At 42.7% G+C, this 18,705-nt stretch overlaps 1 protein-coding gene across 1 annotated transcript in view; it reads left to right on the forward strand.

The window, feature by feature from the left end:
• LOC100395293 (myomegalin) overlaps nucleotides 1–18,705 on the forward strand; it is a 201,819-nt gene that overhangs the window by 759 nt on the left and 182,355 nt on the right. Inside the window, 1 exon segment of the mRNA XM_078332881.1 lies at nucleotides 17,767–17,822. Coding sequence (XP_078189007.1) covers nucleotides 17,767–17,822 — 56 coding nt within the window.

Below are 18,705 nucleotides of genomic sequence, written 5' to 3' on the forward strand. Positions count from 1 at the left end.
AGTGAGCAGAGCCCAGCACTACTGATCTCCATAACCTCCAGTTGGAGCTCACGTGGGAGAGGAATGGAGAAGGAAGGAGATCAGGGCACCCTACACTCTCAGGCTTTGTTGAGGTCAGGCAACAGTTGGCTTTTAGGTCACATTTTGAACCTGGCCTGTGAAACTGAGTTTTCTTCCAGTCCTTCCCCCCAAATATACTTTACAATGAAGCCCCATTCAAGAAGGGGTGAGAATAAAACCATGTATTGAGACAAAGCCTTCCTTTCTGTTTTTTAGGGCAGGAGGTTGGGGAAAACTATTCCAGAGGTGTCTCTATAACAGATACGCTTCCATCTGCAGGATTTAGTTTTGGAGAACTGGGGTGGGGCCAAATGAGTGCTCTGACTCCTGGGTGAAAAGGCAAATCTGGGGTTTAGGCAGAAGACTTGGGTGCTTTTAGCTGATTGTTCAGCTCAACAGCAGTCAATGGTGTGGTGTGATTGTTAGAGAAGAAGCAGGTGGCAGCGTAGGGTGTGTGGACAGAAGAATGCTGTCTACATTTACAAGAGATGATTCTGCTTTTGGCTCCTTTCTGCTCTTCTTGGGCCTCTCTAGAGGATGGTGCTTAGTTCTGTGGATCATTAGATAAAATAAATACAATCAAGAGGGATGCCTTGAGGGATGCCCGAAGGACTTGGGACTCCTGAGTCTGGAGAAAGGATGACCCAGTGGAGGATGTAGCTTCCGAAGCGCTGCTGGTGGTACAGGGATTGGATCACTGTAGAATCTCTTAGGAGGACAGAACAACTGGTTGATGTGAGCCACTTGCAACGACTCAGTGTAAAGAAAATGCTTTCGAACAAGTGAGCTGCCTGGGCAGTAAAGAGATTGCTGACCTGGAGTTACTCAGGCTAGATGACCGCTTGATGGAGACTCCAGTGAGTGTATCAGGGCTTTTTGTTCTGTTAGTGTTTTTCGTGCTTGAAGAAAAAGGTATTATTTAATAAGTTTTAAAAACTTTATATTTACATGTAACAATTTCAGACAAAGTCAGAAATGATTTGGAAAAAAATCACAAATTATATATTAACAGTCCAATTAATTTGACATACTGAGTATACTGTTGAGCATTCAGGTAGAGAAAGGGAACATTACCAGCATCCCCGAAGGCCTCCTGATGACTCCAAGGACAGCCATTATCATAATCGTTAACACCGTGGAGTAATTTTTCCCAGATTGAACTCTACGTAAATGAAATTATACACTCTTTCGTATGTGGCTTCTTTCACTCAGTCTTATGATTTTGGAGTTCTATACTGTTACATGGCATTGTTGTTCTTTTATTCTTGCTTTTAAATAGGCTTCTATTATGTAAAAATATATCAAATTTATTTGTCCATTCTATTCTTTTTTTTTTCTTTTCTTTCTTTATTTTTTTTCCTCCAAAGTGATCTTTTTTTGATGTCCATTCTATTCTGAATAGGCCTTTAAACAGTTTCCAGTTTGGATCTACTATAAACAGTGTTGCTATGCACGTTTCCGTACAGGTTTTTTTGGTGAACGTATGTGCACATTTCTGTTGAGTAAGTAAGTAGAAGTATGATTTCTGGGTCATAGGAAATGCATGTTCAGATTTAGTAAATACTGCCAGATTGTTTTTTTAAAGTGATTACAATAGGGGTTTCTAAAGAGGGCATCCAAAGGGGGGAATGTGTGCAAAGGTGCTCCACGTCGCTAGCCATCAAGGAAATGCAAATTAGAACCTCAGCACCATGCTGCTGTATACGTATCAGAAAGGCTGAAATTAAAAAGACAGAAAAGGACAAATACTGGCAAGGCGGAGCATTCAGAATGTTCACCGTATTTTTTTGCTAACCTCTACCCGCCATGAGTAATATATTTACATTGCAACCAAGTACACTAACGTATGTAACAAACAGAAGTTTCTTGTAACAATAGTAACCTTACTATGTGTTTTGCACTCTGATATTTGCTATTCTGTTCTTTTTCTTTAAAAATAAAATGTTGGCTCCGATTCACTGAATTTAGTTCTCCATCTAATGGTTCACAGTTGGAAAAATCCTATAATCATGGATCATGACTGTCATCTCAGATCCTTCCTAACTCACAGATCAGATCAGTTCATAAACACTTATTAAAAATTTGAGGGCCGAGGCAATGGCTCACACCTGTCGTTCCAGCACTTTGGGAGGCCTAGGCAGGCGGATTACTTGAGGTCAGAAGTTTGAGACCAGCCTGGCCAAAATGCTGAAACCCCATCTCTACTAAAACACAAAAGTTAGCTGGTTGTGGTGGTGTGCACCTGTAGTCCCAGCTACTCAGGAGGCTGAGGCAGGAGAATCCCTTGAACCTGAGATGTGGAGGTGGCAGTGAGCTGAGATCACGCCACGCCACTCCAGCCTGGGTGAAAGAGCGAGACTCCGTCTCAAAAAAAAAACCAACTTTTTTTTTGAGAGCCCCAAACAGGCCAGACACTGTGCTAGATGCTAAGAATAAAACAATGAATGCAATGAATGAGATTGGGTCTCTGCCTTTGAAGGCTTTGCATTCTCATTATTTATAATTTGAACAGACAGATGCTAAGGCAGAGATATGCACTGGCTGCTCTACACGGTGGGTAGGGGATTGAAAGAATAAAAATGAACTATAATTGACAACATTTATTAAGCTTTCATTGTGTGCTAATCTCTTTGAATACTTAATTCGCCGAACCCTTACAATGCTATGAGGTAATTGCTGTTATACTCATTTTTAAGAAAAGGAAATGGAGCTCTAGAAAGATTAAATAATTTGCCCAGGGTGACACACACAGCTAAGAAAGCAATATAGCCTGGAACTGTTTAATTCCAAAAATCTACGCTTTTACTTTGTTTTAGTACAGTTTCGTAGGTGACTCAGTTTCTGAGTTGTTTCTGAAGCTGGCTACTTGCTCAATTTACCCATAAAGGACAAGGGACTTGGTATTTTAGTTCTCAAAGTTAGATATGCTGTACTTCTAGCTACACATCATCTGCACCTCTGTACCTCAATGGGAAGGTTCCCCCACCCACTGGGGCTGGCTCGTGACTGCTGCCAAATCGTTGGTTAAATCATCTGGACAGAGCGTGGTTGGCTCTGGAATGGCAAATTTTCTGTGACTGCCCTTTACAAAAAGCTGATTTGGTCACCAGCTTTCAAATTTATTTCCATGACTAGGGTGAAGGTTATCAAAATCATAAGCTCACGGAGCTGATGAAGGACCTGATGATGGGGGGAGGTTTTCTTACCTGGCAGGTCCCGTGTCAACCAGGCAAGCGGCTTCTACTGCTCTAAATTTTCAGCACCCACACATCTGGACCAGCACCCCCTACACCTTCTGCTTTAAAGATTATCAGTGTTTCAGGATTCCTGTTTGCATTAATTTCCTATTGCTGGTGTAACAAATCACCACAAACTTTTTTTTTCTTTTTTGAGACAGCGTCTTGCTTTGTCTCCCAGACTGGAGTGCAGTGGTGCAGTCTTAACTCACTGTAACCTCTGCCTCTTGGGTTCAAGGGATTCTCCCACCTCGGCCTCCCAAGCAGCTGGGATTACAGGCTCATGCCACCAGACTCAGCTAATTTTTGTATTTTTAGTAGAGATGGGGTTTCAGCATATTGGCCAGGCTGGTCTCGAACTCCTGACATCAAGTGATTCACTCGCCTCGGCCTCCCAAAGTGCTGGGATTACAGGTGTGAGCCACTGTGTCTGGCCAACTCACCACAAACTTAGTGGCTTAAAACAATACAAATGTATTACCTGATAGTTCTGGAGGTCAGAAGTTTGAAAGTTGGTCTTCTAGGTTGAAACCAAGGTGTCGGCAGGACTGTTTTCCTTCTAGAGGCTCTAAAGAATTTGTTCCTTGCCCTTGGCCAGCCTCTAGAGACTGCCCACATTCCAGGTTCATAGCCCCTTCCAGCAATGGCAATGCTCTGGCCTCTGCTTCTAACATTACATCTCCTTCGCTCATTCGGACCCTCCAGGGTCCCTCTTACTAGGACTCTTATGATTACGCTGGACCCAACCACATAATCCAGGATAATCTCCTCATCTCAAAATCTTTAATCACATCTGCAAAGCCCTCTTTTGCTATGGAAAGTGGCATATACACAGGATCTAGGGATTAGGAATGTGGACATTCTTATAAGACCATTATTTTAGCCTACCACACCATTCAATGCTGAGAAAAAGTCATTACTAATCCTCCTCCCCATTTCAGTGGAAATGTTCTTGTTTCTAGCATATGGGAAAGCTGAATAAATGTCAGGTGACTCATATGTGAACCTTATACAACCTCTCCAAACACAAAACTCAAGAAAAGAGTGAACTAGAAATGTTTAAGACTGAAGGCTAGAAAAGGAAAGCAAATTAGTCTGTTTTGTTTTGTTTTCTGTCACCCTGCAATTTGATTTAATAAAATGCAAGCATTAATTGCATTTATCTGCTGTATCTGTGAAAGTATGGAAAATGGAAGTAACATTCAAGAAAAGTAATGATCTGGTGTCAAAATTTAAGAATTCTGGCTTTGTTTCTTTTCTGAAGTACAGCTTTCAAGCAAGACAAGGTGTCCATTTGTCACAGCTATATTTTACTTAACAGATCTCCATTGATGGCTTATTCGAATTTGTTTTTCTCTATATAAATGTTTAGCCTAGAGGAATCAGGGACATTTATTTTTCTTTGAATTCATGGTGAGTTAGTAAAGAGTCCTGTTTACAAAAGACATAGTTAGACCAGAGATGGCATTTTTTTCTCGTTTTATAGATATGGCCACTGAGGCTAGCATGGCTAAGTGATTTGCTGGCATTCATACAACTAGTATGTGTTGTATTAAGGCCTAGTTAATTCCAATACCTTTACTTGTTATGCTGCTGGTGCTTTGCATAGAACACTTGGTATTAGGAAAATGCTTGTTTTCGTGATTCTATTATGGAAATGTCTTTGTAGTTGAAATTCCTATTTAACACTCAGCACTGCTAGCAATTAATTATCTGAAAGTTAGGAAGGAAATTCTGCCTCTGCAACTCTGGTCTACTTTTAAATAGGTCTCTACTTGGATTTTGGGAAATTCCTGGGGAATCCTTTCACTCCTACTTGCTTATTTCCCACATACTAGATCAGTTTGGACCTGACTGTCCCAACCCCCATTTCTTTCAGCTACATGCTAAGACTATGTTTAAAATACCTAAAGACTGGGAAGGGGTTGTTTTTGTCTCAGAAAGGATAAGCTGACTCTCCTCACGGTGCCCTCCCCATCCTGGGAGGCTCGCCTGTCTGCGGTTGAGGGATCTTATTTTCAAGGCTAGGTGGAGTATCCATTCAGTGGGTGTCCCAGGACACTACTCCTATTGAAATCTATCCCCATTTTATAAATAAAATTCCAAACTGGGCTCAGAACATTCCGCAAGTTGTCTCTGGCAAAAATTCAAATAGCATTTAAAGTTAGAAGAAAGTCCAGAATAAAGGACATGTCATAGTGACCCAAGGTGGCTCTGTGTGATTCTATTTTAAAACACTCAAATGCGTTGAGGACTTGTTTTCCTCTGTCTCGGAGCATTTTATGAGTTCTGTGGCCAGCAAGACAAGCATGATCCGAATTTCTTTTTTCTGAACCCTGTGGCTAAAGTGCTAAATTAGTCACAGACTATTTATAATAAATTGTATAATAATGATGCTTTATTTTCATAGCACTTCCATAGCCTGTGATTCATCTTTCCTTAATCCGTCTCATTATCTTCAGTCCTTTTCTGCTTGTTACATTCCGCAGAAATGTCCTTTATTCTTGGCTTTTCCAAGGCCAGCGAGGGAAGAGGTAACTTGCAACCAGTGTCTTCTTATCATGGTCGTTGTAGAAAGGGTGTGAAGAAGCAATAACTTCTGACACATAGAAAGCATTGACTGGCCAGGCGCAGTGGCTCACGTCTACAATCCCAGCACTTTGGGAGGCCGAGGTGGGAGGATCACGAGGTCAGGAGTTCGAGACCAGCCTGACCAATATGCTGAAACCCCATCTCTACTAAAAATACAAAAATTAGTCAGCATGGTGGTGGGTGCCTGTAATTCCAGCTACTCTGGAGGCTGAGGCAGGAGAATCACTTGAACCTGGGAGGCGGAGGTTGCAGTAGCCAAGGTCACACCACTGCACTCCAGCAGGGTTTTTAGATCATTCACGATCATCCGTCCAGCATTTAAGAAGTCTAGATCATAACAGGAATAAGATGCTTTTTTTTTTTTTTTTTTTTTTGCTTTTCCTGTAGTGAGAAAACAAGATGCATCTTCCTTTCTACACTCCTTCCTTCCTTCCTTCCTTCCTTCCTTCCTTCCTTCCTCCCCTCCCTCCCTCCTTGCTCTCTCTTCCTTTCTTTTCTCTTCCTCCCTCCCTCTTTCTTTCTTTCTTTCCTTTTCTTCTCTTTCTTTCTTCTTTCTTTCATCTCACTGTGTTGCCAGGCTGGCGTGCAATGGTGTCATCTTGGTTCACTGCAACCTCTGACTCCCAGGTTCAAGCAATTCTCCTGTCTCAGCCTCCCGAGTAGCTGGGACTACAGTCGCTTGCCACCATGCTCAGCTAATTTTTGTATTTTTAGTAGAGATGGGGTTTCACCGTGTTGGCCATCTTGACCTCGTGATCCGCCCACCTCAGCCTCCTAAAGTGCTGGGATTACAGGCATGAGCCACCACGCCTGGCCAAGATGCATATTTCTTAAACAATGATAAACACAATCTGAATGTACAATGGCATCAAGCTTTGATAACCTGCTGTATCGATTCTGCAATAAGAAGGCACCCACCAAACAGATACGCACATCAACCTTTTGGGGAATGTTCTCTGAAAAGCTCGTAATACATGACCTAGTTCTAAGTGCTAGAAACAACGTTAGATGCTGAAGATTTACAGATGAAAGCATTTCATTTTTCCGATAAACTAGAGTATGGAAAATATCAAGTTAAGCAACTAGCTACATGCTACAACAGAGTTGGCAGAGCGTGTTCTGGCTCCAGAAAACACCCAGACCTAGGTTCTAAAAATAATTCCAAAAGGAGGTACTTCTAAATCTAACCATCTGAAGGGTAAGCAAAGTTATCCCAGCAAAGGCAAAGCTAGATGTGTAGGTGGGAACAACTGGTATGTTAAGGCCCACACATGACAATTTTAGCTCAGGGTGAATTAAGTTGTAACGACTGTACAACCGGCTCCCTGGGTCTGCCCTCAATAATGCTGCTCCAGTGGCGCCAATATCCGGAAAATCTCCAAGTAATACCAGAAAGTGATAGAGAGAAAACCTCCAAGTAATATACGGAAAAACCTAAACCAACTCAATTCCAGATTTTACACATTGTCATTTGGTAGACACAAATGCAAATTTCTTCCTGCAATAAAAACCTATTAACCTAAGTTTAAAGCAGCATATAAAGGGTACTGCCCGTAATCCCCTAACCTAACACGGCACCTCTGTTCTCTTTTCTCTCTTTGCTTGTAATAGACAAACTAATAGGTATACATAGCTTTGATATAATTTACATCTACCTCTTACTTTCTTATGTTAAAATTTTCTGTTTATTATCATTTCAGGAAACATTTTAGGATTGTAATAGCAATTAACAGCAACAGTGAAGCATTATACCCCAGAGAAGGGTAAAAATTGAAAATGTTGCTATTGGTTCATCTAGGTTATGCCACTTTATGCCAGTGCACCTCAGTTTCCCCCTTTATGACAAGAATTCAGATCTTAAAAAAGATATTTAAATTGAATGATTGAATGAAAGATCCTTCTTATGAGACTATAACCTTGAGTAATTTGCAATGTACTTTCAAGAACTGGAAATATTGACATAGTTATTCTACTTCTGAACATCTATCATTCAAAAAATAATGCTGCAGAAGAAGATGCTTTATGTACATAGATATTAATCAAGTATTATTTATAATTGTTAAAAATTGGAAGTCTACATGCTTCAGGATAGGGTAATGATTTAAAAAATATTGTAATTCCATAGCATGTTATTCTACATTATGAATGATAATATACCACATTATGAAATGGACAATAAATTTATTCTTAAACTATATAAAATGCTAGAAATTATTTAATTTTGTCAGTCAATGCTTTTTTTTTTTTTTGCAATGGAGTCTTCCTCTGTTGCCCAGGCTGGAGTGCAGCGGTGTGACCTTGGCTACTGCAACCTCCACCTCCCAGGTTCAAGTGATTCTCCTGCCTCAGCCTCCAGAGTAGCTGGAATTACAGGCACCCACCACCATGCTGACTAATGTTTGTATTTTTAGTAGAGATGGGGTTTCAGCATATTGGTCAGGCTGGTCTCGAACTCCTGACCTCGTGATCCTCCCACCTCGGCCTCCCAAAGTGCTGGGATTGTAGACGTGAGCCACTGCGCCTGGCCAGTCAATGCCTTCTATGTGTCAGAAGTTATTGCTTCTTCACACCCTTTCTACAACGACCATGATAAGAAGACATTGGTTGCAAGTTACCTAGGGACTGACATTCTAGAGGGTCACTAGGCATGAACACATATCACTGTTATTCCTTGACCTGACGTGCCTTAACTGGAATTCACTTCAGTATGCTATAAGCAAAGCCATCTTCTGTAGCTCATCTTTCTTCCAGATTTTCCACCCTTAGAATCCTTAATGCTGAATTATACTTCTTGACCACAGGTCAAGCCCACTTCCCCATTCTTTCTGAATGTTGTTTACCTCACCGTGTATTCCAGTTCCTCAACTCTCCGTGTCTTCCAGGCCATCTCTCATTATTCACCTCCAAACTGAACCCAGACCTCAGGGTCAGATCTCTGAATCATGTTCTCAGTGCTGCTTTAGAATCTAACTGCCTTAACAGTCTTGCAGCTTGGTAACCTCAGCCAGTTTTATTATCCTCTAGGATTCTATAAGTGTTATTTTAGCATGTTATAAAACCATACTGAGAAGAAAGATTCTAGATACATTCTTGCTAATCTTCAGCAGATCTATAATGCTGTTAAGAAATTGTCCTCCTTCTCCCACCTGCCTCTTTCCTCTGCTCCTTTCTCTTTCTCTAAAAAATATATTCCTCGCAACCTTTGATTTCCATAGTTTATTAAATAAAAGCAAGATGCAAAACTTATGTTCAATATTATTTCTGTTTGCAGAATTCACACAGGCAAATAAACCGAAGAACAACTAAAGCAAATAGATAAAAATGCTTATCAATGTTGCTTTAGGTGGCAGCATTTTAAAAATTATTTTTATTTTTTTCTGTACACTTTTATATTTTCCAATATTTCTATAAGAGGCATGTCATTCTTTTAAAATCATTAAAAATAGACATTGTGAAGAAAAGAAACTGAAAGATTATTTGAATATAAAAGTGGTGGAAAGGGGAAAAAAATCACCTGTCTCTTGACATTCAGTCTAGGGCTCTAGAAAGATTCAACCAGCTACAATATGCCCCAGTATCTTGTGGACAGAAGTTGCTAATGAAAGATGAGGATTGCAGGGTGCATTGCCAGGACCAAAAGTACGATGCGAAAGGTCAGTTTCAGAGGTGGGTGGAGAGACATACACCACTCCTAGGTGATGTGACTGAATCCAAGGTGGATTATTTTCATGTCTCTTTTGAAAGAATGACATCTGTGAATGATATCTTAGCTGATTCAGGGGAGGTAGAGGAAAAGGTATTAGATATTTGGGTATGTGATGGCCTCATAAGGCAAAGTGAGGAAAAACAATTACTTTAAGAGGTTTTTCTGAGCCTTCATGGATAGCATCAAGAAAGTAATGTCAATTTCCTTATTTTCTTTAGGATGAAGACTTAGTGCAGGACCCAAAATGAGACAAAACAAGGATCCTAAAATGTACAGGAGTTGTTGTGGACGCAGGATGATTTTGCAGCTCTCTGTAGCTACTGGGGACTTAGCACTCCAGAAAACAGCTTCTCAGAGTGAGGGTCAGTGTCAGTGAATAGACTTTGAGTGAAGGATGTGTTTGCAGCCGGTACTGGAATGAAGTGCATGTGTCTGTATCACTGCCAAGTCAGCCCACACTCAGTGGGCATGCAGAAGGACGGTCACCTTGATACGCCCTCTGCTCCGGGGGCTTTGCCTATTAAGCATCCTCACTTGCAGAGATTATAATGATAGGTCTTTAGATGATAAAAAGTGATAATCTCACTGTATTATATAATAGTCTTAACATTCTGCATCTGGGACTTTCACCCTATTTGCATTTGAATATGTGTTTTTGCAATTCTGGTGCCACATTGGGGGGAGGGTATTTGGCAACATTTGGAACATAGAAAATATATCCAGCCTTAGAAAAAGAAAAAAACAAACAAACATCTGAGACATCTCAGAGCTTGTTGACGAATGCCTTTTCCACTCAAATGTGTCTGTTTCCACCACCTTTCCTGCCTTTCCGTTTCTTCTGCTGGGTAGGGACAATGCCAAGTATTATCACAGGAGGGGTGGGAGAAAGGTGTAAATATTTTGAAAAAAAGGCCGGGCGCGGTGGCTCAAGCCTGTAATCCCAGCACTTTGGGAGGCCGAGGCAGGTGGATCGCCTGAGGTCAGGAGTTCGAGACCAGCCTGGCCAATATAGTGAAAATCCATCTCTACTAAAAATACAAAAAATTAGCTGGGCGCGGCGGCGCGTGCCTGTAATCCCAGCTACTCAGGAGGCTGAAGCAGGAGAATTGCCTGAACCCAGGAGGTGGAGGCTGCGGAGAGCCGAGATCGTGCCATTGCACTCCAGCCTGGGTAACAGGAGCGAAACTCCGTCTCAAAAAAAAAAAAAAAAATTCTGAAAAAAGTGGCTTAGAGATAGAGAAGTATAAAATGATGGATGACTCATTTTCAGGATGGGACCTGTATAAGGAGTCATACTAGCCACTTCCCTTTCGGGATTTTCATTCCTCGGTCACATGGCATCTGTCATACCAGTCCTCAAATACTCAAGTGTGAGCTGTGCCCATCAGGGGTAAGTTGACAGTCAAAGAAACAAATTCGTGTCAGGGTTTGAAACAAAAATCCCATCTCATCAGCACAGCAAACAGCCCTGCCTTCCTTTCACCCCAGCTTCTTAGGGGCCATTTCCCTGGAGTCAAGGCAGGCACAGAGGAGGTTCCCGGTAAATGTGTGGGAAATTGGACATATTGGGAAGAGTCAAAGTTTGCTCTCAAATGGATACAGTGTTCACGTTCAGGTTCTGATGCCAACTAGCTGTGTGATCTTGGGCAAATCGCTTCATCCTTCTAGGCCTCTTGTTCCCTGTCTGTAAAACAGGGATAACGGGGCCGGGCACGGTGGCTCAAGCCTGTAATCCCAGCACTTTGGGAGGCCGAGGCGGGTGGATCACGAGGTCAAGAGATCAAGACCATCCTGGGCAGGAGAATTGCCTGAACCCAGGAGGCGGAGGTTGCGATGAGCCGAGATCGCGCCATTGCACTCCAGCCTGGGTGACAAGAGTGAAACTCTGTCTCAAAAAAAAAAAAAAAAAACAAAAAAAAAAACCAGGGATAACGGTACCTACTTCGAAGGATTCTGAGGACTGAATGAACCGATGGCTGGAAAGGGTCAGGCACGCAGTAAACTGCAGAGGCAGCGTTGGTGGGTGGGTGGGGGTTGGCCGTGATCACAGTATGTTCATTAATACAAGGTTAGTATTGAGGAAAATTCCCGTGCAGTAAAACCCGTGGAACTGCAGAGTTATGCACCAGCAGTCCAGAAATCGTTACGAATAGATGTCTTTAAGTTGACACTATTTCTGAAATCTTACCGTTTATAAAGCGTCAGCGCCGGAGCGTCGCATATTAAAAACCGGCCACAGTTCTTCTCATTCGGACCGTTTTGTAATTGCCACAGTTGCTGTAAATTCAAAACAGGAAAAACGAATCTTGGAACATCAGAAAGATTCCTTTCATTTGAAACGGAAACCAGCAACTCATGTTAGATGAGCTCCAAGGATGTGGGAATTAGAATAGAATGTGTTTGGTTCCGGGCCTACCCCTGTGGGGACCCCAAGGAAGAGCCGACTTCAGCAGCCTTGCTGCCCTGCCAGATGCCCCCGCTGTCTGAGAGGCCACACCGAGCCGATCCTTCCCACAGTTCATCTTTTAGCAAGGTCGTTAATCAGGAAGAACAATGTAAATTCATTAAAAATACATTCTTCGAACTTTTTAAACATAAGAATTAGCCTTTTGGTAAAATCAGTAAAAAAAGGAAGGGGAGGATACTTACCATATTTTCCACCGCTCCAAACCTCCGGCCTTTTCACTTCTCCGGGTTCTTTTCTAGTTTGTTTCTGTGGGTATTTTCACAGCAGTGCAAATGTTAGTCCCTTCTTGCTGACATTATTTTAAATCATTCTGGGGGCTCCTAAGGATAGCGTTTGAGGAGGGAGGTGCAAACGAGGAAACAGTTTCCCCCTGGGCTTCCCTTCATACTCCCACCTGAGGTGAGCGCTTGGGGAGGAAAGCTTCAGGAGGGGAAGGTAGAAAGGAAGTTGGAAGGTGTCCTGGGAAACAGTTTGGGGCTCCTCAGGCTGCGGGTGGGAAGATGTGGGGAGCGGTTGGGAAGGGGAAAACAGACTGAAAGCCCCCTGAACACACTGTTCATTTTCCTATCACTGGGTCTTTGCTATGCTTCCTTGTGTATTTATACCCATCCTTCAGGACCTAGATTTAGTGTTCTCTGTTTTCTGTAAATTTCCTGGAACCCCTCCCCCGGCCACCCTGCCCCAGCCCACTCCCCATCAGGACAAAATTAATTGCTGTCTCACTTACGTTCTGAAATCTCTGTCAAATGTAATTTTTCTAATAATTATCTCTTTGAATCGTGTGCCTGCTTCCCTCAATAGATTCTGAGTGCTTTGAGCACAGGGTGTATACAGTTTCTCACCTTTGTGTTTCTAGCACCTGCTCAATACATGTTTATATAATGGAATTATAAACCCAAAAAATGGCAATAAAGGCCCAGGTTTTCTCTCTAGATATTACTATAGCAGATTGTTTTTTCTCCTTCTGAGTTTTTGTTCATAAAAAGAAAACTGTATAAAAAGATGCTTGAAAGATAGAAAATACCTCTGAGAGATGGCCCTGGTCTCCAGGCTTAGAAATGCTGAGCTGGGGTGGTGGTTAGTGAGGAAGTAGAAGGGAAGTGTGGATCTCAGAACAAATTCAATGTATGTGAATAGCCTGAAGAGAGGGCCGGAAAATCACCATTCCTTTGGGAGTTTAGACACTGATATGGGAAGAAATAACCTTAGATTAATTATTTTAGTAGGTCAGACTGGAGGCAGGAAAGCAATGGAGCCTAGGCAGACATTAGTACCTTAGGCACAGTTTTAGTGGTGATTTTGGTCCTGGAATACAAATATCTCATACTGTTCAAAGACTCATAGAACCTGCTTGTAATGATGATTACCATCTTGTCATTGGTTTTGAATGAGATCATTCATTCACATGATCTGTTGCTCCTCTCAGTCTGCAAATTAGACGGGCTACAGTGTAAGAAAATAATACCAGAGATAACAGTTCATGGAGGAAGGTCTATACCTGCCTTGTAGAAAATATCTCTCTGCAGACTACAGAGGAATAAGAAACCCAAGTGTCTACCCGTCCCGGCAATGTTGTGAGAAACTAGACAACTGGGACCAATGCAATGCTTGCATCTTGAAAGAAGCTGTATCAGTGGCTAGTTTCAAGTGAAGGAAAATGGAGTGTTTTAGATAACCCTGGCGGTAAATGAAACTACCCGTCTTAGAAAATTACTGGAAGGAATCATCCCAGCATGGTTTGAGAGTGTCAGAATATCGGGGAGTTGTAGATGGCCTTCAGAGAAGCAATTATTTCCTGATGATTCTCAACTTTATCACACTGGAAAACCATAGAAAAGGCAAGTGATATGGGATATTGAATGCTGATGTATTATTTCACTCTAACATCTTAATAGCTACTTTCAGCAAATCAAGAAAATAGGAGTGATGCACCATGAAGAGATCAAGCAGGTGCGACAGCTTGTGAGTAGGTTGTACCTGGAAAATGCTTGGCACTTCCAAAAGCAAAATAATGTCTTGATGAGAATATCAATATATGTGATTTTAGTGGAACTGGTATTGGCATGAGCAGATTGATGAGGTGGGGAGAAAGACAAGGTAAGACGTTGAGGAAAAGTATAGTTCGTTTATACAGAAAAAGCAAAATGTTAAGTAAAAGCATCGTGGGAGAAAGATTATATGTGGAAATGTAGGAGAGCTAAAAGTGGCCTGGTGAACCACATATTAGCTGAGCATGAGTCATTCATGGATTGATATTTCAAAAAACTAGAGACACTTGAATTTGAGAAAACTAGGACAAGGATATAAATTTTTTTCTGAACTTGGGCAATATCGAAGAATGTACCGACATATATTACCACTTGGTGTGTGTGTGTGCCCATGCTTGGAGTCTGTCTCTACCACACCCCAATTCTCCTTGCACTTTGGTTGATCAAATGTCACAAATTGCAGCCCCCCCTAGACTTATACTCTGTGTTTCTCCACTCTGAGCCCCTTCCCTTGGGGAGCATCAGTTTCCTTTCCAACCTGCGGAGCAGCTGAGTGAGCCCCTCTCTCTGGCAATAAGAGAGGAACTTGAGCTGTTAATAGAGCTAAAGTGATTTCTGAAAAATCTCCCGAGAGACCGCGGGAATGCCTATTAACTCTGTACCTATCTAAGTGACCTCTCTATCCTTCCAGTTATTGATTCATATAGGGCAGGCCGAGTGCTCAGAGTGGATGTGGGTGAAACGGGAAGGGTGAGATGTCTGGAAGGACTGATATGGATTGCCATGTTGCAGCTTGCTCTTGACCTATAATGTGCACTTTGCAGAGCAGAGAAGATTGAGTGAGATCATGTCTGGAAGGTGCCCTGGATCCTCGGACAGTATTAAAATAGGTTTTATGTTTAAGCATCTGTTAGAATAGAATTGCATAATTACTGCGAGGAACCTTAGGAATGCATGTCCTTCTTTTATAAACGTTAGAGAAAACCAATGAGCAGAGAGATGAAAGTGACATATAAGCCAGTTAGTAGCTTGTCACCACAAATTAATTAATTGTGTGTTGAAGCTAATGGGTTCCTCAAGACTGTGTCTTAATAAAGCAGGAATAAAATTCCGTGTGCACGTGGTCCGTACTGGGGTAACAGCATCAGAGGGCTGCAGCATGCCAGCCAAGTATTGTAATTAAGTGAATGAGGGATGACAAGGACAAGGAATGGCAGGGACTGTAGCAAACTGGAAAACACATCGCTGTCCTGTGTAAAGGGGGCAAGTTATCCCCCTGTGTGGGAAGGCAGGCCCGGTGTTGGTAAACCCACTCATTTCCCAAAAGCAGTTAGAAACGGGTCAACCTTCTGTGGGCTAAATGAAACATGTCGGATGGGCTGGATTTGGCCTGAGGGTTGACCTTGCTCCTGGTAGCAGATGCAGCCACCTTCGTCTGTGGACTATGCTCAGTGAATAGCCCCAGCTAAGTATAAATTTTTCCCCACAAAAATGTTAAGACATTTTTCTTGTTGACAGTTTTGACGTCCTTCTCCTTTTCTACCTCAACCGAGGGGAGTCCATAAGTAGCACATCCTTCTTTGGCATTGTGGACTCTCGGGGAAAGCTTTTAAGGAGACGGAGAAGGGAAAGAGGCAGGGGGCCTGGAAGAATCACAAGCTGGTGATCTACTTTTGGATACCAAATAATTGTCAGGTGGTATGTGTAGCCCAGTGTGCCCTGTCTGGTATGTTCATGTCCATCTGGGAATTCACAAAGTTAAGATTTCTGCCAAGATCCAGCCCTGAGGCAGGGAAGAAAAAACACCAATTTCCAAGCAAAGGCCAGATCCTCCTCTGCCTCCCTGTGAGTATCCTCTGGCTTTTAACAGGAGAAGTCCCTGGGAGCACCTGAGGGTTTAAAGAATAAGCTACCGATTGAAAGCGCCTTTCTGTAGGGTTATTGCAGTCATCTGTTTCTGACTTCCTCATCACCCAGACAGTTCCGAGACAGTAGCCAGCCCCACTTTAAAACGTTAGTCGATGAGTCTGTCTTTCTTTTCTATTCACGAGACCCTGGTGGCTAAATGCCTCTCGATGTCCTGAAAGGTTTCAAGCAGTCTGCACCCCCTGCCCAGTCCTCGGGTCGGTTCCCTGACCTCACCTCCTGCTACTCACCACGCTCTTGCTGCACCCAGTCACTAACTAGTATGGTCCCTCTTTTTTTTTTTTTTTTTTGAGATGGAGTTTCACTCTCGTTACCCAGGCTGGAGTGCAATGGCGCGACCTCGGCTCACCGCAACCTCCGCCTCCTGGGTTCAGGCAATTCTCCCGCCTCAGCCTCCTGAGTAGCTGGGATTACAGGCAAGCGCCACCATGCCCAGCTAATTTTTTGTATTTTCAGTAGAAACGGGGTTTCACCATGTTGACCAGGATGGTCTCGATCTCTTGACCTCGTGATCCACCCGCCTCGGCCTCCCAAAGTGCTGGGATTACAGGCTTGAGCCACCGCGCCCGGCCAGTATGGTCCCTCTCACGGGCCTTGGCATTTTATGTTCTCTGCTTAGAAGACTCTTTTCCGAGAGACCCCCATGCACAGCCTCGTGGCTTCTCAGAGCGGCCTTGTCTACTGAAAATCGCAATCCCCTCTACCTCCTCCTTCCTCCAGCTCCCTCTACCCACGTTCCCCGCTTTACTTATTTTATAGGACTTCTTCCCAGCTGCTGCTATATAATTTATTCATTCGTCTCCCACAGTGTGAAAGTTCCATGAGTGCAGGGATTTTTGTCTGTTTTGCTCACTGCTACATTTGTGGAGCTTAAAACAACGCCTAAAAACCCAGCCCGTGCTTGACAAGTATTTGTTGACTGCATTTTAAGATATTGTCCCCTCTCTGCTAGGGACGGTGGTATTTTCTGTACTGAACAGATAAGGCCTCTTGCTACTGAATCGTGGTGTTAATAACGTTTCCACTCATAAACTTGGTCTGTTTTTCAAGGCTTCTGTGTCAGTTCTTCTTTCTGAACAGATCTTGAATTCTTAAAATTTCCCTTAGGTAAGCTATCACAACTTCCTATTTGGGACATCGACTCTCACCATCCATTTTTGTCCCTCCACAGTCTCACTGTGTAGAGCCAGGACGCGGCTGGCTGGAATGACCGATGTAAAATCTAAATGTGATCATTATCATTCTTTTCTTATTTAAAATCCTTCACTGATTCCCCATAGCTCTTCACATTAAACTCGGTGACCTTACCCCATACCGCAAGGCCCTGAGTGGCCTGCTTACAGCATGGGCTTTCCTTCTTCCTCCAGCAGACCAGAGTCCACTCTGCCTCAGGGCCTTTGCTGTTCTCTCATGATGGAACACTCTTCCACTCCCATTCTTGACATCCTCTCCATCTATGTGTAAATGTTCCTTTCCCTGAGTTTCCCTGAGTCCCTATGCTAGTTAAGTTCCTTCTGCAGTTTCCTTCATAACATTTACTCCAATAGTAGTCAATGCTTGTGAAATTATTTTAATGGCGGGCTCTCATGTACTTATTGAAAATAGGAACTCTTCTGTGGTGTTTGCCTTTGTATCCCAGCACTTGACACTGTCCCTGATACATAATAGAAGCTTAGTAAATACTTGCAGAGATAAATAGGAATGACAAATAGGTAGGTGTCTTCTCCTCAATCCCTGGGATTGGGGGCCTTGTGGGGTACTCATTAATTAATGATGTGTTTCTCTCCACAGAGACTATTTTGCAGAGGATGATGGGGAGATGGTACCCAGGACAAGTCACACAGCAGGTAAGGATGGTGTAGGTCTTGCCCTGTCAAATTCTTTGTTTCTTTTCTTTATTCATTTTTTTTCTTTCTCTCACTATGGATGCAGAGCAGTGGTGTGATCACAGCTCACTGCAACTTCAAACTCCTGGGCTCAAGCTATCCTTTCACATAAGCCTCCGGAGTAGCTGGGACTACAGACATATGCTTAATGTTTAATACTTTTTCAGAAATGGGGGTCTTGCTATGTTGCCCAGGCTGGTTTCAAATGTCTGACTTCAAGAGATCCACCCACTTCAGCTTTCCAAAGTGTGTGGGAGAAATTGGCACCTGGCCAATTCTTGGTTTTCTAATGATCATAGTTCTCTTGAATTATGGCCTCTGTAAGTTCATCATGGCAATATCTTCAAACTTTCGTGAATTTCCGAATTTACACATACTACTGTAGCAATTTCACACTGAGAACTTTAAACTAGATACAATTCTATGTACTGAGAGGCAGCACAGCACAGCAAATCATAACAAATACTTATGTGAACTCTTCATACTTTTAATGATTCTGTAACTGCAAGGCTAAGCTCACTTATACAATGATTAAAATAAATCGTGTTACTAAAATGAAATATCTACCTTAATACACCATTAAATGGGTATAATAGGCTAGGCTCAGTGGCTCATGCCTGTAATCCCAGCATTTTGTGGGGTTGAGGTGGGAGGATCACCTGAGGTCAGGAGTCTGAGACCAGCCTGGCCAACATGGTGAAACCCCGTCTCTACCAAAAATAGAAAAATTAGCTGGGCATGGTGGCCCCCACCTGTAATCCCAGCTACACAGGAGGCTGAGGCAGGAGAATCACTTGAACCCAGGAGGCAGAGGTTGCAGTGAGCCAAGATTTTGCCACTGCAC

The sequence above is a fragment of the Callithrix jacchus genome, chromosome 7, assembly GCF_049354715.1.
Source record: "Callithrix jacchus isolate 240 chromosome 7, calJac240_pri, whole genome shotgun sequence".
NCBI classification, from domain to species: Eukaryota; Metazoa; Chordata; class Mammalia; order Primates; family Cebidae; genus Callithrix; species Callithrix jacchus.